The sequence below is a fragment of the Cervus canadensis genome, chromosome 17, assembly GCF_019320065.1.
Source record: "Cervus canadensis isolate Bull #8, Minnesota chromosome 17, ASM1932006v1, whole genome shotgun sequence".
Classification (NCBI taxonomy): Eukaryota; Metazoa; Chordata; class Mammalia; order Artiodactyla; family Cervidae; genus Cervus; species Cervus canadensis.
The window spans coordinates 53,507,490-53,533,597 of record NC_057402.1 but is presented as its reverse complement, the minus strand read 5'-3'; the positions used below and the strand labels follow the sequence as shown (position 1 = coordinate 53,533,597).

At 42.5% G+C, this 26,108-nt stretch overlaps 1 protein-coding gene across 8 annotated transcripts in view; it reads right to left on the bottom strand.

Annotated features, from left to right (window-relative positions):
• CHD2 (chromodomain helicase DNA binding protein 2) overlaps positions 1-26,108 on the bottom strand; it is a 128,296-nt gene that overhangs the window by 6,560 nt on the left and 95,628 nt on the right. For 4 of the 8 annotated variants that reach the window (XM_043490035.1, XM_043490034.1, XM_043490038.1 and 1 more), the window contains 10 exons: positions 23,930-24,068; positions 23,588-23,738; positions 22,353-22,475; positions 20,942-21,070; positions 19,919-20,059; positions 18,086-18,220; positions 13,404-13,582; positions 11,348-11,447; positions 8,563-8,776; positions 3,365-3,611 (listed from right to left, as the gene is read on the bottom strand). In XM_043490035.1, the coding sequence (XP_043345970.1) occupies positions 3,365-3,611; positions 8,563-8,776; positions 11,348-11,447; positions 13,404-13,582; positions 18,086-18,220; positions 19,919-20,059; positions 20,942-21,070; positions 22,353-22,475; positions 23,588-23,738; positions 23,930-24,068 (1,558 nt within the window). Of the gene's footprint in view, positions 1-3,364; positions 3,612-8,562; positions 8,777-11,347; positions 11,448-13,403; positions 13,583-18,085; positions 18,221-19,918; positions 20,060-20,941; positions 21,071-22,352; positions 22,476-22,711; positions 22,826-23,587; positions 23,741-23,925; positions 24,069-26,108 lie in introns of those variants that run through there. The other 4 variants (XR_006273592.1, XR_006273593.1, XR_006273594.1 and 1 more) reach the window with 4 other exon arrangements.

Sequence of the window (26,108 nt, the reverse complement as noted above, 5' to 3'; positions counted from 1 at the left end):
AAGGGGCGCTGGTCGAACACCGTGAGGGGCCTCGCCTCAGCACTGCTCCAGTTCTGCCTAACAAGTGTCAGCAGCAAGATCGTAAAGAATCAAACTGCTCCCAAGTAACTAAACCCTGCTTCTGGACAAAACTCCAGAACAAAATATCCAGCACTTAACTAGGTATCTAATCAAAAATTATCAGGCATAGAGAAATAAAAGCAAAAATAAGCAAATCGGACCTCATCAAACTTAAAAGTTCTTGGTTAGCAAAGAAAACCATAAACAAAACAAAAATCAACCTATGGAATGGGAGAAAATATCAGCAGACAATGCCACCAACAAGGATTTAATCTCCAAATTATACCAACAGCTCATACAACTCAGTAACAAAAAACAAACTCTGTGGAAAGAGGGACAGAGGGACTTCCCTGGGGGTCCAGTAATTAAGATTTCATGTTCTGATGCAGGTGGTGCAGATTTGATCCTTGGTCGGGGAGCAAAGATCCCACATGTCACATGGCCAAAAAACCAGAACACAACAAACTCAATAAAGACTTTAAAACAATGGTCCATATTTAAAAAAAAAAAAAAACTTCAAAAATGAGTAGACCTGAATAGATATTTCTTCAAAGAAGACACAGAGATGAAAAGATACTTAACACTGCTAATTATTAGAGAAACACAAATCAGAACGACAATGTATCACCTTACACTGGTCAGAATGGCTGCCATTAGAAAGTCTACAAATAACAAACTGTTGGAGAGGGTGTGGAAAGGGAACCCTTTTTACATAATTAGTGGGAATATAAATAGATACAGCCACTATGGAGAAAAGTAGGAAGGTTCCTTAAAAAGCTGAAAGTAAGAGTTGCCATATGACCCAGCAATCCCACTCCTGGGCATACATCTGAACAGAAGTCTAATTTGGAAAGACACACACACCCCTCTGTCTACGGCAGCACTACCTGTAACAGTCAAGACATGGAGACAAACGCTCACGGGCAGATAAAGGAATAAAAAAGATGTGGTGCACACATACAATGGAATATTACTTTCAGCTATAAAAAAATGTCATTGGCTGCAATATGGATAAACCTAGATAACATACTAAGTGAAGTTAAGTCAGAAAGAGAAAGATATCATATGATATCACTTCGTTTACATGTGGAATTTTAAAAAATGATTCAAAGGAAAGTATTTACAAAACAGAGATTCAGATACAGAAAAACTTACAGTTACCAGAGGGGAAAGGGTGTAGGGGACGATAAATCAGGAGTTTAGGATTAGTAGATACAAACTACTATACACAAAATAGATACACAACAAGGTCCTACTGGATAGCGCAAGGAACTATATTCAATATCCTGTAATAAACCAAAATGAAAAAGAATATGAAAAAGAACAGAACCAGGAAAATAAGACCTATAGTGAGGCAACAAATCAATCAATTGAAACTAACCCAAATGATAAAATTAGCAGACAAGGATAGAAAACCATTTTTAAATTGTATACCAGATTTCAAAACGTCAACGACAGACATGATTAAAAAAGACAAAGGAAGAGAAACTATCCAAATGAAACAGAGAAAACATAATTAAAGAAAACACAGCACCAGTGAACTCTGAGACAAATGTGTAACTGGAATCTTCACAAGAAAGTGAGGGAACAGAATAAAGTATTCAAAGAAATAATCGTTAAAAAAATTCCAGATTTGATAAAATGATAAATGTGCAGCTCCAAGAATTCCCAAGTATAAGAAACATCAGGAAAAATACACCATGGCACATTGTAATCAAATTGCTAAAAACCAGTGGTGAAGAAAAAGACATTATGCAAAGAGGAATAAAGATGACAGATTTTTCATCAGAAATGATACAAGTAGAAAGTAGATGAACATCATTAAAGTAATGAAATAAAGTGTCAACGTACAAACTTATACCTGTCAATCTATAAATTTATACCCAGCAGGAAATATTTCTGATAAGTGAAGACAAAATAAAAACTTTTTCAAACATACAAACGCTAAAAGAATTTATCACCAGCAGACACACACTAAAACAAAAGTCCTTCAGGCAGAAGAAAAATGATGCAATATGGAAATACAGAGCTACACAAAACAACGCAGGGCAAATGCCCAGTGGAGCCAGACAAGATGAAACAGAAGAGTGGGGGGTGAGGGGTACAGACCTCCTAACAGAGGCAGCTGCTGCTTAGCCACAGCTGCTATCCTGAAAGCAGCCTGGTGTCACCAGCTCTTCCAAAAAGAAGGCAGGACATGGAGATGTCCATACGAAAGTTACCTATGTTAAATTCAAGGTGCAGCCAGAGCCTGTCTTTAGCCTAGGGGAAACCAAAGCTCCTAGGAAGTTAAAACATAGCTAAGTCCTGAAATTAAAGAGAGATAAAACCTCTTTCGGAGAAGGCAATGGCACCCCACTCCAATACTCTTGCCTGGAAGATCCCATGGATGGAGGAGCCTGGTCGGCTGCAATTCACGGGGTCCCTAAGAGTCGGACACGACTGAGCGACTTCCCTTTCACTCTTCACTTTCATGCATTGGAGAAGGAAATGGCAACCCACTCTAGTTCTTGCCTGGAGAATCCCAGGGACGGGGGAGCCTGGTGGGGCTTCTGTCTATGGGGTCGCACAGAGTCAGACACGACTGAAGCGACTTAGCAGCAGCAAAACCTCTTTAGCCCTTCCTAACTCTCACAACTACTCTCACAGAAGCTGGCCCATCATAACATATCATCACATGGCTGCAGAGAAGGAACAACTTGGAAAGGCTCTGACCCTTGAACTGCAGCTCCCGGCACACCACAGGCTGCGTCCCACCTGGTGTGGCCAAGAGCCTAGCACAGAGCTTCACCATTCTGGCTGCTGACTCTAGCATTTTATGGCTACCCATTCTCTGGATTTTCTCAGAGGAAGGCAGCAAACTCTCCCTACACAAGTGTGATGATGAAACCACAGGTGGCTCCCTGGCCCCGAGAATAAAACTTAAAACCTGTAACTTGGCATTCGAAGCCCCTCCACCACCCAACCTGTCATCTTCGGGGAGGGCACCCCATCCTAGGGGGCCATCCTTGCCCTGGCCCTGGGATGTCTATTCTCTCTCTCTCTGCTTAACTGACTCTTTACGGCCCAAATCAACCCTCCCCTCTTCCTCAGCCCTCAGGAAAAAACTCAAAACTCCCTTCTTTCATCCATGCATCCCTCGGCACTCAGCATCAGCAGCTGAAGATGCCGTGATGGCAGAAACGGGGGGCCAGACTTGGGACCACGCCGGTACACGTGAGGACGCGCGTTACGTCTGCGCTGCGTGTCACTCCCCTGACCCTGAAGCCCGCAGCGCTCGGGCCGGCGCCTGAGGCCCACACACCGGTCGTAGTAGTCCCTGTGGCCCCGGTGGTCTCGGTCGCTGCTGTACTGGTCGTACGGCCTCTTCCTCGACAGGCTGTTGGGGCGGTAGCTCCCCGAGCGGTGGGCGTCCATGTGCCGCCGGTCCCCGTAGTGGTGGTCCTTGTACCAGTGCTGCTCGTACTGGTGGTGCCGGTCGCTCCCCCAGGGCGGGTTGTTATTGCCACCGCCATAGTTGAACTTTCTTTCCCTCTGCCAGTCGCCTCGGTCTGCAAGAAAATAATCATCTCGTGACTGCAAGCAATGGCTGCGTTTCACTTTCACTAAAGCTTAAACTGGAAAGGGCTGACACATGCTGCAGACAGACATTCCACTTCCTCCTCCTTGGCCTTGTGCTGCTGGTTATCAAACAGGTAATGAGTCCGAAAGTTCTTTCCCAAAATGTTTAATGCAAAAGAAAACTTACCACCTTTCTCCTTCTGCAATCTTAAAAACTACTGCTTTTTGTTTTTCCTTTTTTTTTCTTTTACTGCTTTTCATTTTCTATCTGCTTACCTTCCAATCCAGGGCAGACTCTTAAAATGAGATTTTTAAAGCAAGCAAACAAAACCCAACAACAACAACAAAAACCCAACACCAGGCAATTATTTGGGAAAAGGCACTGCTGAGTTTCACAGCCACAGGTAACATCCTCTGTTTTTCCCTCTAAAGTTTATTTACCTACTGGTACTGTCGGCTATGCCTCGTCCCAGGACACCTTGCTAGACCATACCTACTGATGCTACTCTTCTTCCTCAGCCCACACCACTTCCTTGCACTCCTCCTGTAAAAAGTGATTCCTCTAACTCTGGATTCTGTAACTCTCAAGAATGGGAGCCAAACTGCAGTTTGTTTTAGATTCTGTAAGCCTCCCTTTTTTCCCTGAGGTGAAGAATCACACTTATGAATCATAAAAGGCAGTGAAAACACGGAAGTCCAAGAAAGGAGGCTCAACTGGGTTGAAATGTGGTCCCCGAAACGTAGACCCACTTGGAGCCTCTCAGTGTGAAAACAGGGTCTCTGAAGTTATAATGACGGATCCTGACTTGAGATCACCTTGGACTCATTCACACTGGGCCCTAAATCCAGTTGGGGACAAAGAGACACAGAGAGGAAGGCCACGGAGAGAGGAAGACAGAGACTGGAGCCACGCAGCCAAAAGCCACACCACCATGGCTTGCTGGCAGGCTGTCGGCCAGGAGCGTGTGCCGAACAGGTTCTCCCTCAGACCTTGCACAAGGAACCAACCCTGCTGACACCGTGATCTCAGAGTTCTGACAGAACATATTTCTGTTCTTTTAAACCACCTAGTCTGCAGTACTGTGTTACAATAATCCCGGGAAACTAACATAGAGGCTTAACCAGCAGGAACTCTCTGGCCTCACGGGACATCCATCTTCCAGGTAAGATCAAAAATGTGCCACCGACTAAACCTCTCTCTACTCACCCTACTGGCCTTCTAGCATTCTTCTACAAAGGCGAAGAATAATTCCATCAAGGAACCTGTTTGGCTTAGAAATTTAGACCATCAAAATAATATAGTCAACCAGTGGCTTAAATTCATTGTTGACCCAGGGTGGAGCACCAGGGGACCAAGAAGTAAAATACTTTTGACTACTCAACCAAAGAACCAACAAACAACAAAAAGACACACATTCACAACATGAAAGGATCATTTGAAGATGGCTTCAAACGAAATAGAAGGTAAGGTTTCAAAAGGGTGTCAAGGTATGTGGTATAGTAGAGATGCTTAAAACTCAAGCCAAGTCCTTTATTTCCAGAGAAAGTAAACAGTGCTTTTCTTCCTTCTTGAATCCTCCATGGGGTAGGGTCACTGGTTGGGAAGTACTGACTATAAAGGAGAGGAGGTGAGAAATCCAAAGTTTCAAAGACTATGAGTTCGTTTAATAAGAAGAGTTCTTTCTAAGGATCAGAATATAAAATCAGTGACCTCACAGTCTAATCCCGAGAGGAAAAAAATCCGGTAAACCTGATATGACTGCATCTAAGAACACGGAAATATTTCCCAACCATGTTATTGTATAGTCATTCCTTACCCCACCAATAAAATGGAGATCAATTAATCGACCTAAGATTTTCAGGATTAATAGATATGGAACTTCTGCAGAATTACACCCTGCCAAAAACAATTAGAAAATGCCAGATAAACAGAAAATAACCTACTTAAAGACATCAGCGAGCAGCCCAAGCAATACAGACTAGAAGGGACAAGATTCCGAAGAGCAAAAAACCAAAGAGGTGGCAAGAGGCGACTTCTGCGGCAGTCACTGCAGTTCACAGGGAGATCTGTGATTCTGAGCCTGGGCAAGAAGCTGAATATCTGGGCTTTTCCCAGCAGAGAACCCCTGCTGGAGAAACAGAGCCACCAGCAGAGCCCTTGGTGGTCCTCCTAGGCTAAAGGGACACTGGAGACTTGAAGGACTCCAAACACACAGCCAGTTTTCCCTTACAAGATTTGCTGAATCTGCAGGGAGCAGAAGGCTAAAAAGCGAAGCTGGAGACCTGACAGGCAGAGCAGTTGAGGGTGGTGTCACAGTGCCGGGCAAACCAAGATCCGAGTTTAAGAGCTGCCCTCGGGGAGGGCCGCCAGGTGCAGCAGGCCCCCTGCCGAGCTCCCTGGAGGGCCAAGTCCCCTGGAGGGCCAAGCCCCAGGAGCAGGGGGTCAGAGGAGGACCAGGTCACTCTCTAGTGCAGTGATCGCCTCCCGCTCTGTGTGACTGGGGAGGAAAGAGTAAACCCTCTCTGGGGCAGAGAGACTTCATCTGGAGCTTGTACAATTTTTAACACACAGTGCTTGCCATTTAATCAAAAATAACTAGGCACGCTAAAAGACAGGGCTATATGACTGAAAACCAAGGGGGAAAAGAAAACATACAAAATGGCTCACAATAATTCAGATATTAGAGTCAGCCGTCAAAAATTTTTAAATATCTACAGTTAATGTGTTTCAAATACGAAGAAAAGGTGAAGAACACCGATTTTTCTAAAGGCTTGAGAACTTTACTGGAAGACGAGAATGTACTTTAAAGAAAAAAAGTCAAATGCAAATCCTAACACTGAAGTTTAAAAAGAAACTACAATGAAATGAAAGTTTACTTCATTTTGATTATTATGGAACATTTGACTCCCTGTAAAATGTAATACTATGCTTCCATACATAACAGTGGTTCCCAATCTTTTTGGCACCAGGGACTGGTTTTGTGGAAGACAATTTTTCCATAGACTGGGGAGAAGGTTTGGTTTTGGGATGATTGAAGCGCATCATACTTATTGTACACTTAATTTCTATTATTACATCAGCTCTACCTCAGATCATCAGGCATTAGATCCTGGAGATTGGGGGACCCTGACATATACTATATTAAGATTTTGTTCTATATGCTTTTTTCTTTCTTATTATTTTTATCTTTAAAAGTAATTCATGCTCATTGTAACCAGTGAAGTAACAGATAATGGAGAAATTAATTTCCTCCAATCCTCCCACATTTTACCAGCCTAGAAGAAAAAAGAACAAAGAAAAAGAAGTGTTAATTGCTCAGTTGTGTCCGACTCTTTGGGACCCGATGGACTCTAGCCCACCAGGCTCCTCTGTCCATGGGATTCACCAGGTAAGAATACTGGAGTGGGTTGCTATTTCCTTCTCCAGGGGATCTTTCTGACCCAGGGATCAAACCTGGGTCTCCTGCATTGCAGGCAGATTCTTTACTGTCTGGGCCATCAGGTCTAAGGTAATTGCTATTGTGTGTATGCTTTCACATCTTTCTCTATGCTTATGCAAATACATCATTTAAATATTTATGATGGAAAACAACTTGGTGGTTCCTCAAAGAGTTAAACACAGAATTATCACATGATCAAGCAATTCCACACTCCTAGCTATACACCTAAAAGAAGTGAAAACAGACACTCAAATAATTGCATACAAATGTGCACAGCAGTACAATTCACAACAGCCAAAAAGCAGAAACCCAAATGCCCATCAACTAATGAAAGGACAAATTGTAGTCTAACCATACAATGGTGTATTATTCAGTCACAAAAAGGAATGATGCTACAGGGACAGACCTTGAAAACCAGATGCCCAGTGGAAGGTCCAACACATACTATATGAGTCTGTGAGATGCCATTAACACAAAGAATCCAGAATAAGCAAATTCACAGAGACTGTGGTAGTCATGAGCTGAGGAGAGGGCAAAATGAAGAGCGTTTTCCCTCTGAGATGATCAAAATGCTCTGGCACCAGATAGAGGTGGTAGTTACACAACAACATTGTGAATGTTTTAAATGTCACTAAACTGTTTATTTAAAATGGTTACATTTCTTTACATTATGTGACTTTCACCTTATAGAGTTAAACACACATGCCACAGAGATTCTGCGGTTTTTGCTGCTGCGTTTTTTCTTTCCAATTTTGCCTTTTATCTATAAGGCAACTCATTGTTTTTAACAACTGCTAATAAGAGAGTAAAAATGCCCTATTATTCATCTAGCCATCTTTCTATTAGTGGGAGGTCAATTTACTTCCAGCTTTTTATCATTATAAGGCTACAACAGCACCCTCATCACACACATACATGTTTGCATTCCTACAGGACAGACTCCCAGAAAATGGGCCTTTGTATTTAGATACTCCAGACTATTTTCTGGAGTAGCAAGTCACACCCTTAGGAATTTGTGTGAATTTAACCCTGTAATGTTTGCTGATCTGAATGGGTTAAAAAAAATGGTTAACTTATTGTTACTTTAATATACATTTCCCTAGTAGTGATACTGTTCATCTCGTCCTACTGGCCGTTTGAATCTCCTCTTCCAAATGAATTTTCCATTCCTAACCTTTGTCCATTTTTATATTTGGTCATCCTGCTGTTATCAATTCATAAGAGGTTTTTCAATGTTAGCAGTTTTAACCATTTAACTCTCATACAATGTAAATGGTTTCCCTCAGTCTCTCATTTGTCTTTTGTTTACTTGAGTGAGTTATGTTCTCCCTCAAGTTGAATTAAGTCTTTTGGATCTTTATTTCATGTATTATTTCACTGAGGAAAAAAAGAGGACAACAAAGTGACAGAAAAGAATAAAGCACAAAGGTCAGGCTACTGTCTTTGGAAAAGCAAACAATTCTTTTGTCACCTCCTCTTAAACCTTCATGTAATGCCTCACCTGCAGTACTAAAGTGTCTCTTGTTGGGGTGATTGTAGTTGTCTCTTGGGTGTCCGTGCATCTGTGGGCCGTGAGAGGCAGGCAAATGAGGCTTCTGCGGGTGAAGGTTGTGCGGGGTGTGGGACTGAGACATCAGGGAGTCACGGCTGGAACCCGAGGCCTCTGGTCGAAATGGTTTCTTACCCCCAATCACATCCTCTTTCTTCTTCTGCTCCTGGCGAGTAAAAGGAAACCAAAGACCCTTAGGATCCCAGGTGCAAATCCCAAGAACAGTATAAAAATCATCACCTTTAAACATTTCCCTCTTGATTTTTGACAAGTCCCTCTCGGCTTCCCTGCTGCTTAATACCTTAAGAAAACATGCTGGTAACTCCACTGAGCTCCAGGGCATGAAAACCCGCACAGCATCTGCTGCTGCACCTACTAGGCCCCTCACTGTAAGGAGGCCCGTCTCCACGACCTGCGGCTCTCAGAGCACGGGCCGGGCTGCTGGCTGCCGCTGCCTGGGGTGAGGAGCAGGTGCCAGGCTGGCAGCCCTCCTGCAGGCTGCTCTCGGGCCACGTGAAACCAGAACCACCAACCCCGGCTGGTCCAGTGGGATCTGCTTCCCATGCCAGAGTCATCACACTGAACATATAAGTAACATCACGTCTCTACCACACAAATGAACTATTCAAAATAAAAACATCAGAAAATATAGTAAGGAAAAAATAAGAAATGTGAGCTGACATAAAATCTCACCACCGAGGGAATTACTATTAATAATCTGGTCCATGTATGCGTTTATAAATATATATACAGTAGTCCCCCCAATCCATGGGTGAGAGAGCCCAAGGCCCTCAGTGCATGCCTGATACTGAAGATAGTACTGAATCTGTGTGTTCTATGTTTTCTAAAAAGCATATATGCCTAGGGTACTTTACGTTAGGCACAGTAAGAGAACATCCAAATGGCCGGTATCACTACACTTGGGCTTTGTGGCTATCATTAAATATAATAAGGATTACCTGGACACAGCACTGCAACACCATAACAGTCGATCTGACAGCCAAGAGGGCTACCACTTAACTAACACACAGGCAGTGAACACGGTGTGGACATGCTGGACAAAGGGGTGGGTCACGCCCAGGCAGGACAGAGCAGCATGGCCCAGGACTTCATCACGCCACTCAAACCCGTGAGCAAATTACAACTTACAGATTGTTTATCTCTGGAATTTTCTATTTAATATTTTAAGACCATGACAGACTACAGGTAACTGAAACTGTGGAAAGCAAGACTACATAGGAGGAACTACTATCTTGTGTGTGCGTGCACATGTGTATTTTTTAAACAAAAGTATTACCTGACATTCTTTTCTCAGTTAACGTACTGTGAAAATCTTATGTGAATACTTACTGAATATTACTATAATATTATATTTATCGCTGAATACTCCCTGATATGGATATATGAAGTCATTTCCACATAAACATATTTAAATCCTTAATTATCTCTTTCAACTAAATTCTTAGAAGAAATGCATGTTTTAGTCTTTCGGTAAATCTTACTGAATTATCCTCCAGAAAGGCTGTGAATGTATACAATAACCCCAACTAGTAGGACCACTAGTTTCATTTTTCACCTTAATCTAACTTCTGATAACCTGACTAAGGAAGCCCTTTAGCCTTTACATCATATGTCCAGCTTACACTTATCCTAACTTCCCCTCTTTCCTAAAGTGCCTTGCCCAACTATTTCATTCCTTACTGGGGCTTTTCCTGACTATTCTTTCAAAGACTTTTCATAATGCACAAAGTTCACGCTAACATTCAGCAAAAATGTTACGAGACTTTTCCTGGATATTACTGTTCTAACACATTCTTCCACGTGAGATTAAATTATAAACCACCTGAGGGTGCTCACAGCAGTGCTGGCGCAGGGCAGGCTCGTGTGACAGGAGACACTTCTGAGCACCTGCCCTGCGCCGGGCACCACTCCAGGTGCTGACGATCCGCGGGAGGATGAGCGCCCCTCAGCTCGCAGGCCTCCGCGGAGCGGACGGGGTGAAGGAGGTGTCGAGTGTTCCTAGCCTGGCCCTACGTGGCTAACTGGTGGAGGGGCGGGGGGGGCGGGCACAGGGCAAGTCAGCAGATCTGCAAATGGACACACCTCTTCATGCCCATCCCCCGCTACCAAAGACGGGGCGGCATCTTCTGGGCACCTTTCAGTGTCTGCTCCTTCACTCAAGCGGTCGGGACCCTGTGCACAAAAGCTGGAAGGACGCCAAGGACACACGGCCCAGAGAGAACAGAAAAAGCAGGCGCTGCCCACGTGATCTTTCAGGAGCCACACTGATAAGCCATCATGAGACATGTGCATAGGGAAGGAAGGGCCTGGTGAATAAACGCTTCCAGGTCATAAGGACACAGAGGAGCAGGCCCCTGTCAGAACGTCAGCCCTGTCTGGCTCCTGTACACTGGCGCTATCACACATCAGGTCTTAGCCAACAGTCTGACTAAGTGGAGTATGTCTGACTGAGTCAAGTCTGACTTACTTGTGGGGTATGCGGACAAACTGCACAGCTAAACGGTGGAAGAACCTGCCAGGCGAGAAGCCAGCTGCACCCCCCTTCGGGCCCAGGCCTCCACCTGTAACGTAAGAGCAGGGAACCCCGGGCCCTTTCAAGACAGCAACCTATGAGTTTACAATCATCTCCTGAGGCGAAAACAGTAATGAGGGAATTTTTTTGGCAGAATTGGTTTTTATCTGTTTGTATGAATTAGGCTTAAATTTGTATTTTTACCTCTTCTTCTTGAGATCTTTTCTTATGAGCCATCTTGTATAACTTGTGCAATTTTCGAGCATCAAATTCTGTAAACTTGGAAACAAAAATCCACAGGTTCCTAAAAAAAAAGAAAGATAAATTTTTTCTGGTAAATCATAGAATTTTAAAAATAACTGTTCTCTTTATGGATGGCAAGTTAATGAATTTTGCTATACTTGGAATACTTTCCAAGTAGAGAAAATAGAGAAATAATCTTTCAGGTCTTGGCATCAATAACAAATACACATTCAGATGCTAACTAATGTCAACAGAATTTGACCAAGGGGTCTAGAGAAAAGGGGTCTGTCTCACAACTAAAACCCCTCTAATTTATTTCACCTGTGACTTCAGACCTACTATCTGGCCCCACCTCTGTCCTCCCTGGACCCTCAGGCATCAGTCTGTCATGATCACCACCTCCGCAGGGACCCAGATACAGCTGGATGTCTCTGCACTGCTGCCCCTTCCTTCCTCCCACTTGTCACCACCACAGCCTGTCATCTCTGCCTTCAAAACTCCAAGCAACTGCTTCCTCTGACTCCACTGTGCGTGGCCTGACTGTCAACAGGGGAGTGAGTGGCGAAGCAGGTGTGGAGAACACAGAGGCACAGGTACCCTTGTGTGCTGGAAGGAAAGGCGCGCGTCCTCGCACGCTTCCTGGAGAGCAGTCACACCAAGCCACGCAGTGCTGCTCAGAGAACACTGTCCAGCACCTGACCAGTAAACCTGCTGCCTCCTACGGAAAATCATTTACCCTTCTCTCTTGAGCCTTCTGTAGTAGCACTTCTGCCATCTTAACAACCGGCTTTAAACCCTAAGAGCCACCTTCAAGGCTTTGCTGCAGCCCGAGAACTCTCCCATCTAAGCAGGCCCACTCTGCTCTCCCACACCAGCTCGGTCTAACTGCCTGCCCCTGCACGACTTCCCTCCCTGACTACTCTTCTGCACAGGTTTCTACCTTCTTGGAATTCCTACTAGACTTGATCTTCCAAGCACCACTTCATGAGGGACAGTTTCTCATGAGTGGGCAAGGAATTACTTATGAATCACAGCAGGCCAGGACCACAGTACCCAGTGCATCTAAACACAGACTGGCCTCAGTGCACAGTATCCAGCCTAGCTTCATGGATCTATATGCTAGGATGACGACCTTTTATTATCTTCCAATAGGGGTTAAGCTGGGTAAAACGAGAGCCAGATGGCTAGATACAGGGATCCAGAAGTTGGGAACCATCTAAGAGGACAGTCAAGTCACATTTCAAAACTTAAATGTTCTTTTTTCATGGCTGTGAAGCATGCTATGAATAGCATCATGACAGAGGTTTTCTTAAATCTCCTTTTCACTCAAAAATCCATCCACTGATATTAGGCTATTATACAAAGATAATTAACTGTGAAGTATATGAGTTCAGTGTAACTGTGGAGTATAGAAAGAGACTTAATGTTACAATTGTCTTTGAGAAATTCCAGGCACATTTTTATAAACACAGAAATGAATTATAAATGAATCTATGTAAGTCATGATGTCTTACAAACTGAAGTTCTGGATTAACTGCATTAATCCAAATTACTACTAGAGCTCTTCAACTATTAAAGAGAAGAAAACTCACAGCTCTGGTGGTTTGAACCTTTGCCTCCTCTTATCAGTTGATAGAGAACTAACCAACTAGTTGGACTATCTCTGACTATTAACCTGAGATGGGTGGAGTAGTGAAATTATAGATGATTTCTATCCCTTCCAGGTTCAGAGTCTTTATTCTGAGAACAGGCCAGCAAATCCAGTATCACAGCATTTCTCTCATAAAGTAATAATAGCATCCTACCCAGTCAAGACTGGTCTCAGAGGAATAGGCTATTTCAGGAAAGAAAACTGAAGCCTGCAGGTATGCTGCCAATCATCGGCTTTTGCTGAGAAAAGGTTTTTTCATTAGGTGGCTGTGTCATGTTGTAAAAAACAAAAATAGAATCCTAACACACACTCTGCCATCAAGTCAGAACAGGCGATCCGACAGGCATGCAAGCGGCGGCGGGTTACCTCCTCCACAGCTTGACGTGCTCCTGGTCTGAGTAGGCCTTGAGGCACTCAGCGATCCGGTCCCCGATCTTCAGCAGGCAGTTCCGGGTGTGCTCCAGCTGCTCCTGGACGCTGAGCCCCTTGTCAGGCTTGTCCAGCTGTTTCAGCGCCTTCTTCACAGGCCGCATCCTCTCCTTACACTGCAACAGAGTACAGACATAAGCCAGCCGCATCCCGTGCGTACTGTGCCCTGAATTCCCAGAGAGCACACAGCCCCTCGGGCCAGTGATCACTCATAGAGAAGCAGGGGAAGAAAGGCAGGGCAACAAGGAAAAATGTTAGAGTCGGAGAAACTTGAGGTTCCAGTCTCAGCTCCACCACTCAGAGCAGTGACATTCACACCTTACTTGGTCTCCAGAACACTGCTCTGCTTCCTCACCTGCCAGAAGGGCATTCATGACGAAAATCAAATGAGAAGCAGAGTTACAGACCTAACCTGAAAACCTGGCACCACAAACTACCTAAAACTGTAGGGTAAAATATTTACAAGTCCTTTGGGTTTATAAGAAACTGAGAGAAAGGCATCCAGATAAAGACAGTGGACTGAACACAAGAAACTTTTTCTCCCTGTCTCCATCCACTAACACAACAGGAAAGGAATTGACTTCAGAAGAGATAAGCTCACAAAGACAAGGCAAATGCAAGAAAACAACAGCAAAAAAATAGTACAGCAAGTGAAATCCCTTAACAGAGAGCTGAGAGTCAACCCCATTTATGCTGCAAACTTATTGCCCCAAAGGCTTGCTAAGCATCACTGGCGGTAAGGGTGAAGGCTGAAAATAAGGATTTTTTTTTTTTTTTTTTAAAGACTGCCTAAAAGGAATAGACACCCAGATCTCTAACTCTGCCCAACAACGTATGTGGAAGTTTATTCTCTGGAGAGGATAAAAGTCTTTTAACTGGGCTACACAGGCATAGTTGGGGGATAAGGCTACTGCACCGAAAACAGCATTTTATGGAATACATGTGTAATATATGCATATTAGATGAGCCACCAACCAGCTTGTTTTTTTTTTTTTTTTTGCCTCTCAGATTCCAGAATGAAGAAAGCCAGGTCTTAATCCTCCATCAGGAAAACTGGAGGATTCTTGTGCCTAAAACCTGACTACCCAAGAGCAAGAATCAAAAGATGCTAACCACCCCACTGAAGTTTCTGAGGAAGCAGCCCAGCCAGATCACCCTACGAATAACGCTCTCAAAGCTGATCAAGGGCCACCCACATCTCAGAGGTTCCAATCAGAAGTTTAGTCTTTACTCTTAAATATGAGAAGACAACCAAGGAGTACCAAGCCATTGAAAAAATCTAACACAAATGATGAAAAACAAATCTAGGAGAAATATATGGGGAAAAAAGATCTTGGAAATAAAACATGATAAGAGAAGTGAAAGCCTCAAAAGAAATAATGGCATTTCTCCTCAGAAATAAAGCTGATGAGATCTCCGAGAAATGTAGGATTGACAAAGAAGTGGAAAACATTTTAAGATAATATCAGGGATCACTCCCAGAGTCCAATGTCTGAAAACTAGGACAAAACTAAGAACTGAGGAGGAAATTACCACAGAGTAAGTCAGGAGAATTTCTCTGACCTGAAGGGCATGGTTGTCAGCCACTAAGTTTCCAGTATACAGAACTAGTAAGGCACATGTCCATGTAACTGGCTAACAATGAAAATCCAACAAACTCCCATCACTTCATGATAATCTCCATAGACATACACCTATAATCTTGTTTTCAGTATTATATTTAAAGTTTTAAAAAGGACACAAAATAAACTGGAAGATATCTGTAATGACTGTAACAGACAAAAGATTAGTATCATGAACAAGATTCCTATAGAAAAGGTAAGGACTACCTGTAATCACTTTTAAAAATCCAGATGCATATCAGAATTAGCTTGAAGTTTTTTGAAAAATACAAATGCTCAGGTATTGGGGGGGGGGGGGGGAGTATGGATATAAAAGTTACCTAGAATAGACAAAAGATATGAACAGGCAATTCACTGGAAACACGAATACCTGATAAATATGAAAATAAATGTTCAACACCACCACTAGCCAATTTTTTCATACCTTTTAGATTGGCAAAAATTAAGAAGTCAGAAATTACCAAGTGTTTCCAACACTGGGAAGCACCTAGAACTCACACTCATCATTAGAAAGGGAGCAAATCTTTACAATCACCTTGAAGATGACTTCTACAACATCTAATAAAGCGGGAGATGTGCAGACCCAAAGAAACACCTGGCTTTTCTGCACAAGCCACACACTAGAGGAGCTATTACACACACGTATGACAATATATTTACAATTTCACTGTAGCCTATTTGTAGTGGTGAACATTTGGAAAACCTCAATGTCCATCAATAGGATAAAGAATGAATTGTGGAAATCATAGAATAGGAAACACTGAAATCAGAGACACAATTATCAACATGAATAAATATCAGAAGTGTGCATGCTGAAGCAAGTTACAAGATACACAGTGTGGCATTTATCAGTAGGTTCCAGTCATGGGAAGCAGCAGTGCATGCTGTTTATGGGCACTTGGGAGGATGTGCAGCGTAATGGGAAGAACCCAGACTCTTGGGTCAAACTGCCTGGGTCAGATCTCAGCTCTGCATCTTAACTCTGTGAAAAAGGACAAGTTACTTAACTCTCCTCACATTATTTTTTTTTTCATTTATTTTTATTAGTTGGAGGCTAATTACTTTACAATATTGTAGTGGTTTTTGTCATACATTGACATGAATTAGCCATGGCTCACATTATTTTTTAATGGGTAAAACAGAGATGATACCTACCTCACAGGTTGTCATGGAGAAAATACACAAAAAGCACACTAAAAATACCTGGCTGACTATGTGAGCTGTTACTGTCTTTAAAGATACTAAGCAGTAAAACTCTGAAGTCACACAGGAGGACTAGGACACGGGAGGGACACGGGAGGACGGCAACATGGGAGGACTAGGACACACGAGCACGGTGACATAGGAGGATTAGGACACACAAGGATGGTGACATGGGAGGACGGTGACACATAAGGACAGTGACGGGAAGACGGTGACACAGGAGGACAGCGGCATGGGAGGACGGCGACATGGAAGGACTAGGACACACGAGGACAGCGACACGGGAGGACAGTGACAGGGGAGGACTAGGACACACGAGGACGGTGACACAGGAGGACTGCGACACGGGGGACAAGGGCACACAAGGATGGTGACACAGGAGGACGGTGACACGGGAGGATGGTAACACATGAGGACTGTGACACGGGAGGACGGCGACAGGAGAACTACATCGAGTTTAGACTTGTGGGCACTTCTGGGGAGGGAACAAGCAGGGCCCGGAGCTTTAACTTTACAGGCTGAGCCTTAAAAACGCAGACCTGACAAAACTCCATGCTACCTCTATCAATGCCTATTGTATTTCTGAAATTTTTCTGTTTTTTAAAAGATATCATAATATAAAAACAAGAGTAAATGAGCTGGTATATATAAATGCGATTTCCTTCCTTTTTTTTTTTAATTCAGGTACAGTTGATTGATGCTTCCTTAGTGGGTCAGTGGTAAAGAATCTGCTTTCCAGTGAAGGAAACGCAGGTTTGATCTGTGGGTCAGGAAGATCCCCTGGAGAAGGAAATGGCAACCACTCTAATATTCTTGCCTGGGAAATCCCATGGACAGAGGAACCTGGAGGGCTACCATCCAAGGGGTTGCAAAGAGTCAGGGATGACTTAGCGACTGAACAAGAACAACAAACAGCTGATTTACAATGTTGTGTAAAAGCCATTTTTAAAATAATATGGTACCACAGAAGCATTAGTCAATGATTTTCTCCAATAAATAATGGGTTAAGAGAAGCAAGAAACAGATCAGAGAGCTGGTTGGGTAATTAATTTATTCATTTACTCACTTACTGAGATACTTCTATCATCTCCACGTACTTTAGAAGACCTAGTACTTTCCCTCAGAGAGCTCACAGGAAGAAGAGTAAAGAGATTTAAGAAAAATGAGATAAGTGTGAAGAGAAAAAAACATACACACATGCATATAGGTTTTTGGGAACACACACACACACACAAAAGGGTAAAAAGAGAGAAGACTCTTACAGGACGAGGTCAAAATTCTATCCATTGCTGCCCCAGAGCAGGAATATTCTGAGAGTTGGAAGACCCACTTTTTCTTCAAAACTAAATGAACATACACTTAAATCAAGTGAGCAGTGATGTGTGGAAGTTTGAGAGAGGAAGAGACCTCCAGAGAGGAGAAGGGGCACGCGTGCAGCACATGAGGCACACACCCGCAGCTCCGATGAGGGGCAAGTCCCCGAGGACGCGCTGGCCTGTCACCACCCCACGGAAGGCCTGGTCCACGACCCTCCCCCCTCCGCTCCCTGCCTCTTAGGAGGCGGCGCGCCACGGCCTGGACCACACCCTAGGCCACGGCTTAGCTCCTCGCCCCGTAACACGGGAGCATGTGAGACAGGCCACGCTTGCCACTGCTCCAGCTCACACGGCCAGGCCGCCAGCCTGGTCTCACGTCATGCTGCTTATTAGACGGACTGAGTCAGGCCGCAGGAACTAGGAGAGGCGTGGCAAGCACGGCAGCTGCAGGCCCCGCCCCCTCGATTTCAGGACTTACTATGCTGAATGTCTCCTGGTCCAGATCATCCTCCTCATCCTCTCCAATGGGGACGGGTTCACTTCCTGCTGTGATGTGGACAGGGCCCTGAGAGCGCTTGGATTTACTTGAAGATTTGGCATCACCACCTTTAGGCTTTTCAGAAAAGAGTTACAAGGAGTCATTGTCATTTGTGTGCTCCTGTCTTGCAATTTGGACTTCTTTGCTGTGTCACAGCACTACAAGTAGGTATACCAGATGACCTCAGTTTCGAGAGCTCATGAAGCCAAACATATTTAATTAACAGTTTAATCATATATCATTCCCATTCCTGTCTCCAGAGCCAATTATAATTTTAGCTTTGTCAGTGCTATTTTGGCTTCTATTCCCTAATCAATGAAATGTACAAAAACGTCATCAAGAGCTTAAGACTGTGAACTGAAGAGCTCCAACAGAGGAGCAAGCAGCAACTTCATTAAGAGCCTAAGAATGAGCATATGCTTCCATCTAAAGAACTAAATACTTTAAGTGACTGAATGTTTATGAACCCAGGCGGATGAAGCGCATGTATCCATGAAGGGTGCAGAATGACGGAGATACAAATATAAATAAAAATTAACTTTAGGCACGAACATTTAAAAACATAAAACAATACTATGCTTTATTTGCGATTACACAATATGTAGGAAAAGTATAAAAACACGGGTAAGAAGGTTTCATACCAATTTCATAGTGTTACAGAGGAGAGTAATGAAACTGGGAGAAGGACCAGAGGGGAGCTTCAACTTAGGGGTGTTCAGTAATGGGTGTGTGGAACACCAAACACAGCAGCCAGAGAAAAACCCACTTGAAGTAAACATGGAAAATGTTAACAGCTGCAATATCTGTTGCTGGTACCAATATCTGGTACAGGGTTGCTGGTTAAATCGTTTTCTGTGCACCTATTTTTTAAATATTTCATTTTAAAGATATCTTTCTGCAGAAGCACAAATGCAAAGAAAGATATCTGTCTCTACAGTAGAGTTCATAACATTAGAAACTTGAAAGCAATGTCAGTATGGGAAACTTAAATTACTTCTAAAAAGTTATAATCAAACAAAATCTTATCTACTAAAAATGACTTTTTTATTTATTTGCTTGGAAAGCTATTTGTGATATATTGTTATGTGGGAAGACAAGGCAATCCAAATAGTCTGGCCTGATTTTTCTGATTTTGTTTAGAAAACAAATTTTTAGATTTGTTCTTATAGGCATATAATAAACGTTTCATATGTCCTCATCAAGAAATCTGTTAGACTTATAAGTGGATGGTAGAATTTAGTTATTTGCATGTTTTAACAATGATTAAAGATTAATTGAAAAATAACTTCATCAGAAGTCAGCAAGATGCAACACTATACCAGAATTCTAGATTTGGAATGAACTTCATAAAACCCAAATATGAAGATTACATAATAACAAGGCTTTTAACCCATTTCTACTCTTGATAGTATCTGGTTTGAACTCTAAACATTTCATGTATTCAGATTCATCTGTGGTCAGTGCTTTTCTACCATGAGTCTGAGAACATGTATCAAGTAACTTCCTGTCCCATCTCATTCTAAGACTCTCTCTGAAATGTGCAATAAAAGAGCAAGTGAAGGCTTCTATATTGAAGAATACCACAACTCATACACTGCCCCCTCTCTGCAGGAAGAGCTGCAGGCATCCCGACAGGAAGCCCCATCCTTCCTCCTGGGATATAGTCGTGAAATGACAATTCTTTCAGGGCCCTCAAACCCCGTTTTATTTCTAAATCCTAGAAGGGAATCCCAGAGGCTGCGGGCATCTCCGGAAGTAGAATGGCGTCAATACCTTCTCTTTTTTGTCTTTCGATTTCTTCCTTTCCTTGTCCCCTTCCTTGTCTTTCCTAGAGCTCATTTGTTTCTCCTTGTTCTCCTTGTTCTCTTTCTTCTTCTGTTTCTTTTTCGTTGGACTTTTTTCTAAGCCATCATCCTAGAAAACAAATGGGGCTGTGAGCTTTTGCCACAAACTTTGTATTTCCTCATTTACTTTCTAGAAAAAAAAAAAAAACTAAAATGCACTGCCCTCAATGGTTCATCACTGCATCCACAGAAGCATGTTCTCAAGCACACAGCCTTAAAGCCATCTGCTTCAACTGAAGCCTATAGAGGCAGATGCTCTTCACTAACATTTTCTCTTTATTATTCACAGCAACCCTTCAACATAGGCATCATTATTCCCATGGAAAAAACTAAAGACCAAAGAGATTACTGCTAGGTAGTAACTGGTAAGATTGGTAGAATTTGAATTTACATATGCTTGACTCAAATCCATGCTAGTTCACCTACCCACTGCTGAGCCTCCTGGAACTAACCTCAAAGTGCAACAAAATAAAATCCCATAAAGTTTTCAGTCACTGATTCAACAGGCTGAATGCTACCAAGTTACTTTTCACTTTCCTTAGACCAGAGGTTACAAACTGACAGACAGGCCAAATCTGATCCACAGAAGAGTTTTTTAGGCCCAACAATGAACTGCATCATAGGTGCCCCTATGCATGAGGCATGCACTCCCTGATTAACCAGTCTCCACCACTCATCATCCCAACAGTGATGCTGAGCATCAGCTGCCATTTATCACTGAATTTCGTGGTTCCCTTTATTTGCTTCCATTATCTATGAATTTTCAATCACTGATTTTACATGAACAACTAACTATATTCCTCTCTCACAAGTTAAGCAAAGATACATGCATCTTCTATTTCCATTTTACCTACTCTGGTATGTAAACCAAACACACTTCAAATGGTTTTATACCAGCTGGCACAATAAACGTAACTTAGAAAATAATCTCAGCTGAAATCCAGCCTCGTACCTTTACTTCTCCCTCTTCTGACGGATTGTCCGAGTGTCGAGGAGATGAAAACTCAATCCCATGTTCGTCCTTCAGCCTCGGTGCTTTGTTTTCTTTTTTGACTCGAGGCTTCCGCTTCTTTAATTTGGCCTGGAAAGGAGAAGAAAACGATGATAAAACTATAAATCAAGTCCCTCAAAAGCATGACCACATAACATTATGATTCTTTGCATAGTAGCAGCCACATAATTCAAAAGAGGAAACTCAAAAGAAAATTCAAGGTAGTGCAATCAATTTTATCTGAAGGAGAAAAAAATAAAAACATTCTGTGCCTCACAAAAATGTCCATATTCTTGAACCTACTGACTTCATTTTTTGGAATTTAATCTCAAGACAAAATTCAAAAGAAGGAAAAACACACTGTGCACAGATACAAAGAAAAGATAATATGCAAAAGACAGGAAACAGATACAAAGAAAAAAAAACAACAACAAAAAAAACAGATACAAAGAAAAGATAATATGCAAAAGACAGTAACAGGAACAGAAAAGGATGCAGAAGCATGCTGTATCTAAAAATAAGGAAAATGTGTTTATCTACCCAGATATACTATTATCCAAAAGTAAAAAACATCTCTCTCTCCAGAACCTGACTTACACAATACTCTCAACATATTATGTGAAGAATGACATACTTATGTAATGGGACTTTGTTAAGGACAAAGTATGGGACTGGGATTTTTTTTTTCTTCTAAAATTTGCTTTGTTTATAATGCAGGGAAATTAACACAAATGGCATAGTTCTAGGAGCACTTAAGAATAGGTACACACAAAGGCTACTGGTACTGGCTGTAATCTGTATTATCTCCTAACTGTGATTTGCATCTTTCCAGGCTTGAAGAGAAATGAAAAGCTGAGGAAATAAAAGCCAAAGCTCAGAGGAATCCATTAGTAACTCAGTTGAAATCTTTCACTGAGCCATTGCAACTGAAGTCCACTTTCTGAATTAACCGTGTATCCTAATTACCCATTTTATCCCTGGGACCTGTGACTACACATAGCCAGTGTTAGCTGGAACAACAAGCAAAGCCAGTGATATTCAGACAGTAAGAAGATCTATGTTCCAGAACCGAGGAAAGGGCATAAAGCAACAGCAACAGTCTATCTAGACCAGGGGCACTGCGACAGATGAGAACTATTCTGAGGCAGTATTTTAGGAGAATGGGTTTATGCTAAGGTGCTCAGGTCAATTACTACACAAACATGCCTACCATTACCGACCAAATCATTACTACTGAACTCCCAATAGCAACACCTGACAAGCAGAGGGTAGCAGTCTGTGCCACACCCGGCGGGGGCATCTCTTGCCCACCTAACCCTGCAGGGCAAGAGCCTCGGGCCCTGGGGGACGCCCGGCCAGCAGCTGCACTCACCTCTTCCCCGCCCGTCACGGCGCCCTCCTTCTCCAGACTCTTCCTGAGCAGCTTCAGCAAGTAGTCTGCTCGGGTCTGCAGCTGCTTCCCCTGGGGCTTTTTATCTGTCTCCATGGGCAGAATCTTCAACAGGAAAGGAAGAGAAGCACCCAGCACGGCCCACGGCCCGGTTAGTGGATCAGGATGCACGGAGGTGACAAACAGCTGAGCGATCCTTTCCCTCCCCAGCCACCCAGAACACAGATAAAGCCTCAGATCCTATCTCATGTCCATGGCTCCCAGTCACTGAGCATCCCTTATGAGCTGTTCTCGTTTTACAAAATGGGATGGAGAAATCCAGCTCTCCCACTGGCTCCTACCTGTGCTGTTAACAGGGAAGAACAACTCAGGTAGGAGGGGCTTGTTGGCTTCGTCTGCTAGAGCATTCCAGCCGTCGTGGATTTCCTCCTTCCAGGAGCAGGGAATCCCTGGAGCTAGGTTAAAGCTTCGTTTTAGATTGAAAATGCTTCTTAGAGCATTGCCGGAGAGCACTGAGCTATGCCAGGACGCAGCGGGACCTCCTGGCCAGGCTGGATGTGGTCTCAGTGCTTATGGCAGGGTGCCGGCACCCTCTGAGAACACCGTATCAGGGACGAGCGCTGTGTGACGCGCCAGGAAAAGCCCTGCCGGGAGCCCAACATGGAGCGCATCCTACAAAAATTTGAGCCAGTCAGCTTTCCCTGCTTACAGCTCTGAGCACGGCCTCACTACTAGGCAGCCTGATGTGCAACGGATAGGGTGGGAGGCTTGATTTTGTGGGAGAAGTACAGCCCGTGTTTAACTCCATTACAAAAAATACCAAGGCACGGCTCATTCTTTCTCCAGGTGGAGAACTGATCCAATATCGTTTTAAAGAAAGTGCCAACAACTCAGGCCGAGGAATGCTTTTATTATTAATAATAATCCAACCCTGGTATTTGTTGCAATGAGACCTAACCTATGATAAATATCAGAATTTTAAGATTTCTCCTATATATTTCCCCACAATTTCACCTGGCTATTATCTTCAGCTCTGAAACAGTGCCACAGCCCACTAAAGACAATAATGTTTTCAAGGATAGAAATCCCAGGAATTTACTGTTGTACTAATCTTCAATTTGATCCCCCACCTCTCAGAAAATAGTTAAAAGTAAGTCATTGATATAAAAATATACAACAAATCTTCTAGAAATCTCCAGCACCACAGAATCACTTACTTTGTCAGTTAACTTAAGCTCTGGGTCCGTTTTAATTAGCTCCCAGTTTCCGTAGCCATGTTCATAAATCCCCAGCAGTAGACGAGAGTCATCCTCTACTCCCCACTCGACATCAAAATGTGCAGCTTTGACACGACAGGATAAGCAATATCTGAAAAGGTTTCCAAAGCAGGAGCACGTGAGAGGAGAGGCCTTTCTGATTTGGAAATAAACACAAATGAACATAGACACAGCATTCTAGTACATCAGGGAGAAGACAACGAAAATACTACATGCAACTGTAACTTCAAATCTATTTTCTAATGGCACAACCACCCGTGCATGGGTACATGTTATACTCACTTTTTTTTTTCTTCAGGGTCTACAGGGATAGATTTATGCAGCATCTCAAACTCTTCTTCATGTTGGATAATAGATTTCACATTAACCTGAACCCCAGATATCTTGATAGTTGGGCCTCTCTTTTTCCCTGGTCCTTTCCCTAAAGAACATCAATAGCATATTTGTTATGTGAGAACTCACTGCTGTTTCACAGAAAATGTAGGTGAACAATCCTAAATGCTCTCTTATTCCCTCAATGTATATCTCTGGTTTACTGTTAATCCAAAGATACAATCAATAAGGCAAAAAATTTTCTCAATTAACATTTGTAAAATAATCTCTAAACAGTTCAGTTCTTTAAGATTTAGAATTTTTCAGTCCAGCAGTGTTTATAATTGTATTTTAATCTTCCTCTTCATTTTATACTTTGGCTCTAAAATTAATTAATGAAAGATTTTCAAGGTGTAATATAAACACTTAAGATTTTTCTTTTGTTTTTTAACTCACCAATAAATTTTTTTAAGATGAACTTCTTTACTATAAAAGCCTGAGATCAAGTTAATACCTAACACATTTGAAAGGATGAACAAAATAAGTCATGGAAAGGTTGTCCCTAGCTTGAGTTTCAAATTAAAGTAATCCTAAAGACAAAAACAAAGCAGGTCAGCTCTAACCACAGACTTTCTGACCAGAGTCGAAATCCATGAGATAATGACACTTGTCTGTGAGAGAAAAGAAGCCCTAGGGACAGGGATGAAGGCAAGGTTCTCCATGTGTCCCTGTTTTACAGTTCTGACTTTGGGTCATGCAAATTGTTCACATAATTAAAAAACACAAAGTTTCATAAAAACAAGAAAAGTAGTCCCTAGAAACTGAAATGTAAACAAAAGATACTAAACTACATATTATAAGTTGGTGGCATAACCACACAGGGAAAAGAACAACTTCAAACAATTTTAAAACACGGTACTGTGTGTATTGCTAATGCATGTATTTTAAGGACAAAAAGAAATGCAAAGGAATCAGACTTTGCATTGAGAAGTCTTATTGTTAACAGTAACACTGGGGGAATTCCTTGGCAGTCTAATGGTTAGGACTCAAGGCTTTCACTGCCATGGCCCAGGTTCAATCCAGGGAACTAAGACCAAGCAAGCTGAGAAACAGCCAAAACAAACAAACAAAAATCATAACCAAAAAAAAAAAAACAGTACAACTGGGTATTAATATTTGGAAACATGTGTAAGACAAATACATGATTATGCTAATATTTCTAGGAAGAAAAATTTCTTGGCTTGAGAAAAGAGGTATCAATACTCTGACATTAGAATTGGAAATTGGATTCAGGAATACATTCAGTGCCAGTTTACAGAAAATACAGGTATATGGAAGGGGCTTCCCTGGTGGCGTGTTGGTAAAGAATTCGTCTGCCAATGCAGGAGACCTGGACTCAGGAATACACTCAATGCCAGCTCATAGAAAATACAGGTATATGGAAACATGTTAAGTAATGCCCAGAGGAAGCAATCCATCAGATTCGGATTGTGAATAAGCACAGAGCACGTGTGGGCGAGGGGGCACGTGTCACAAGGAAATATTCCCAGATATGCTGTGAGATGGACAAAGCAAGGTACAACAGTATGCATGCTACATCACCAACTGTGTTAAAATAGTATCTATTCCTTTTTTGAACACATATATATATATTTTTACATTTCTAGAAAGAGACAAGAAACAGGGATAGTTGGTTTTCACTTTTGAGCCATATGAGTGTTAACACTTATTCAAATCAATTACAAGGAAAAAAGAAAAACACTGTAATGTTAAGGTTTACTTTTGAATGTATTCTGGGTGCTATAAAAGCACAAATTTGGATCACTGTCCATACCACTCAAGTTAAGTTTTTCTTTCTTTCCTGGGGAAAAAAAACAAAAACCACATCTAAAAATGTTTTCAACTAAATTCAAAGTATTTTAAAATTCTATTACTCTCAGTAATAGTATAAAGAAGAAAATTTCAGAGCACAAATAATGCTCTACTTAGTGAAACAGCTAATACTGCAAGCCAAACATGACAACAAGCACTTCACATGTATGAAATTATGCAAGTGGCCATCCAAGCCCGCTGACTCAGGGCTACGACTCTATCCTGCACGAGACCCTTGAGAGGCTATCACTTGTCTCAGATTCCAACTGAGAACCAT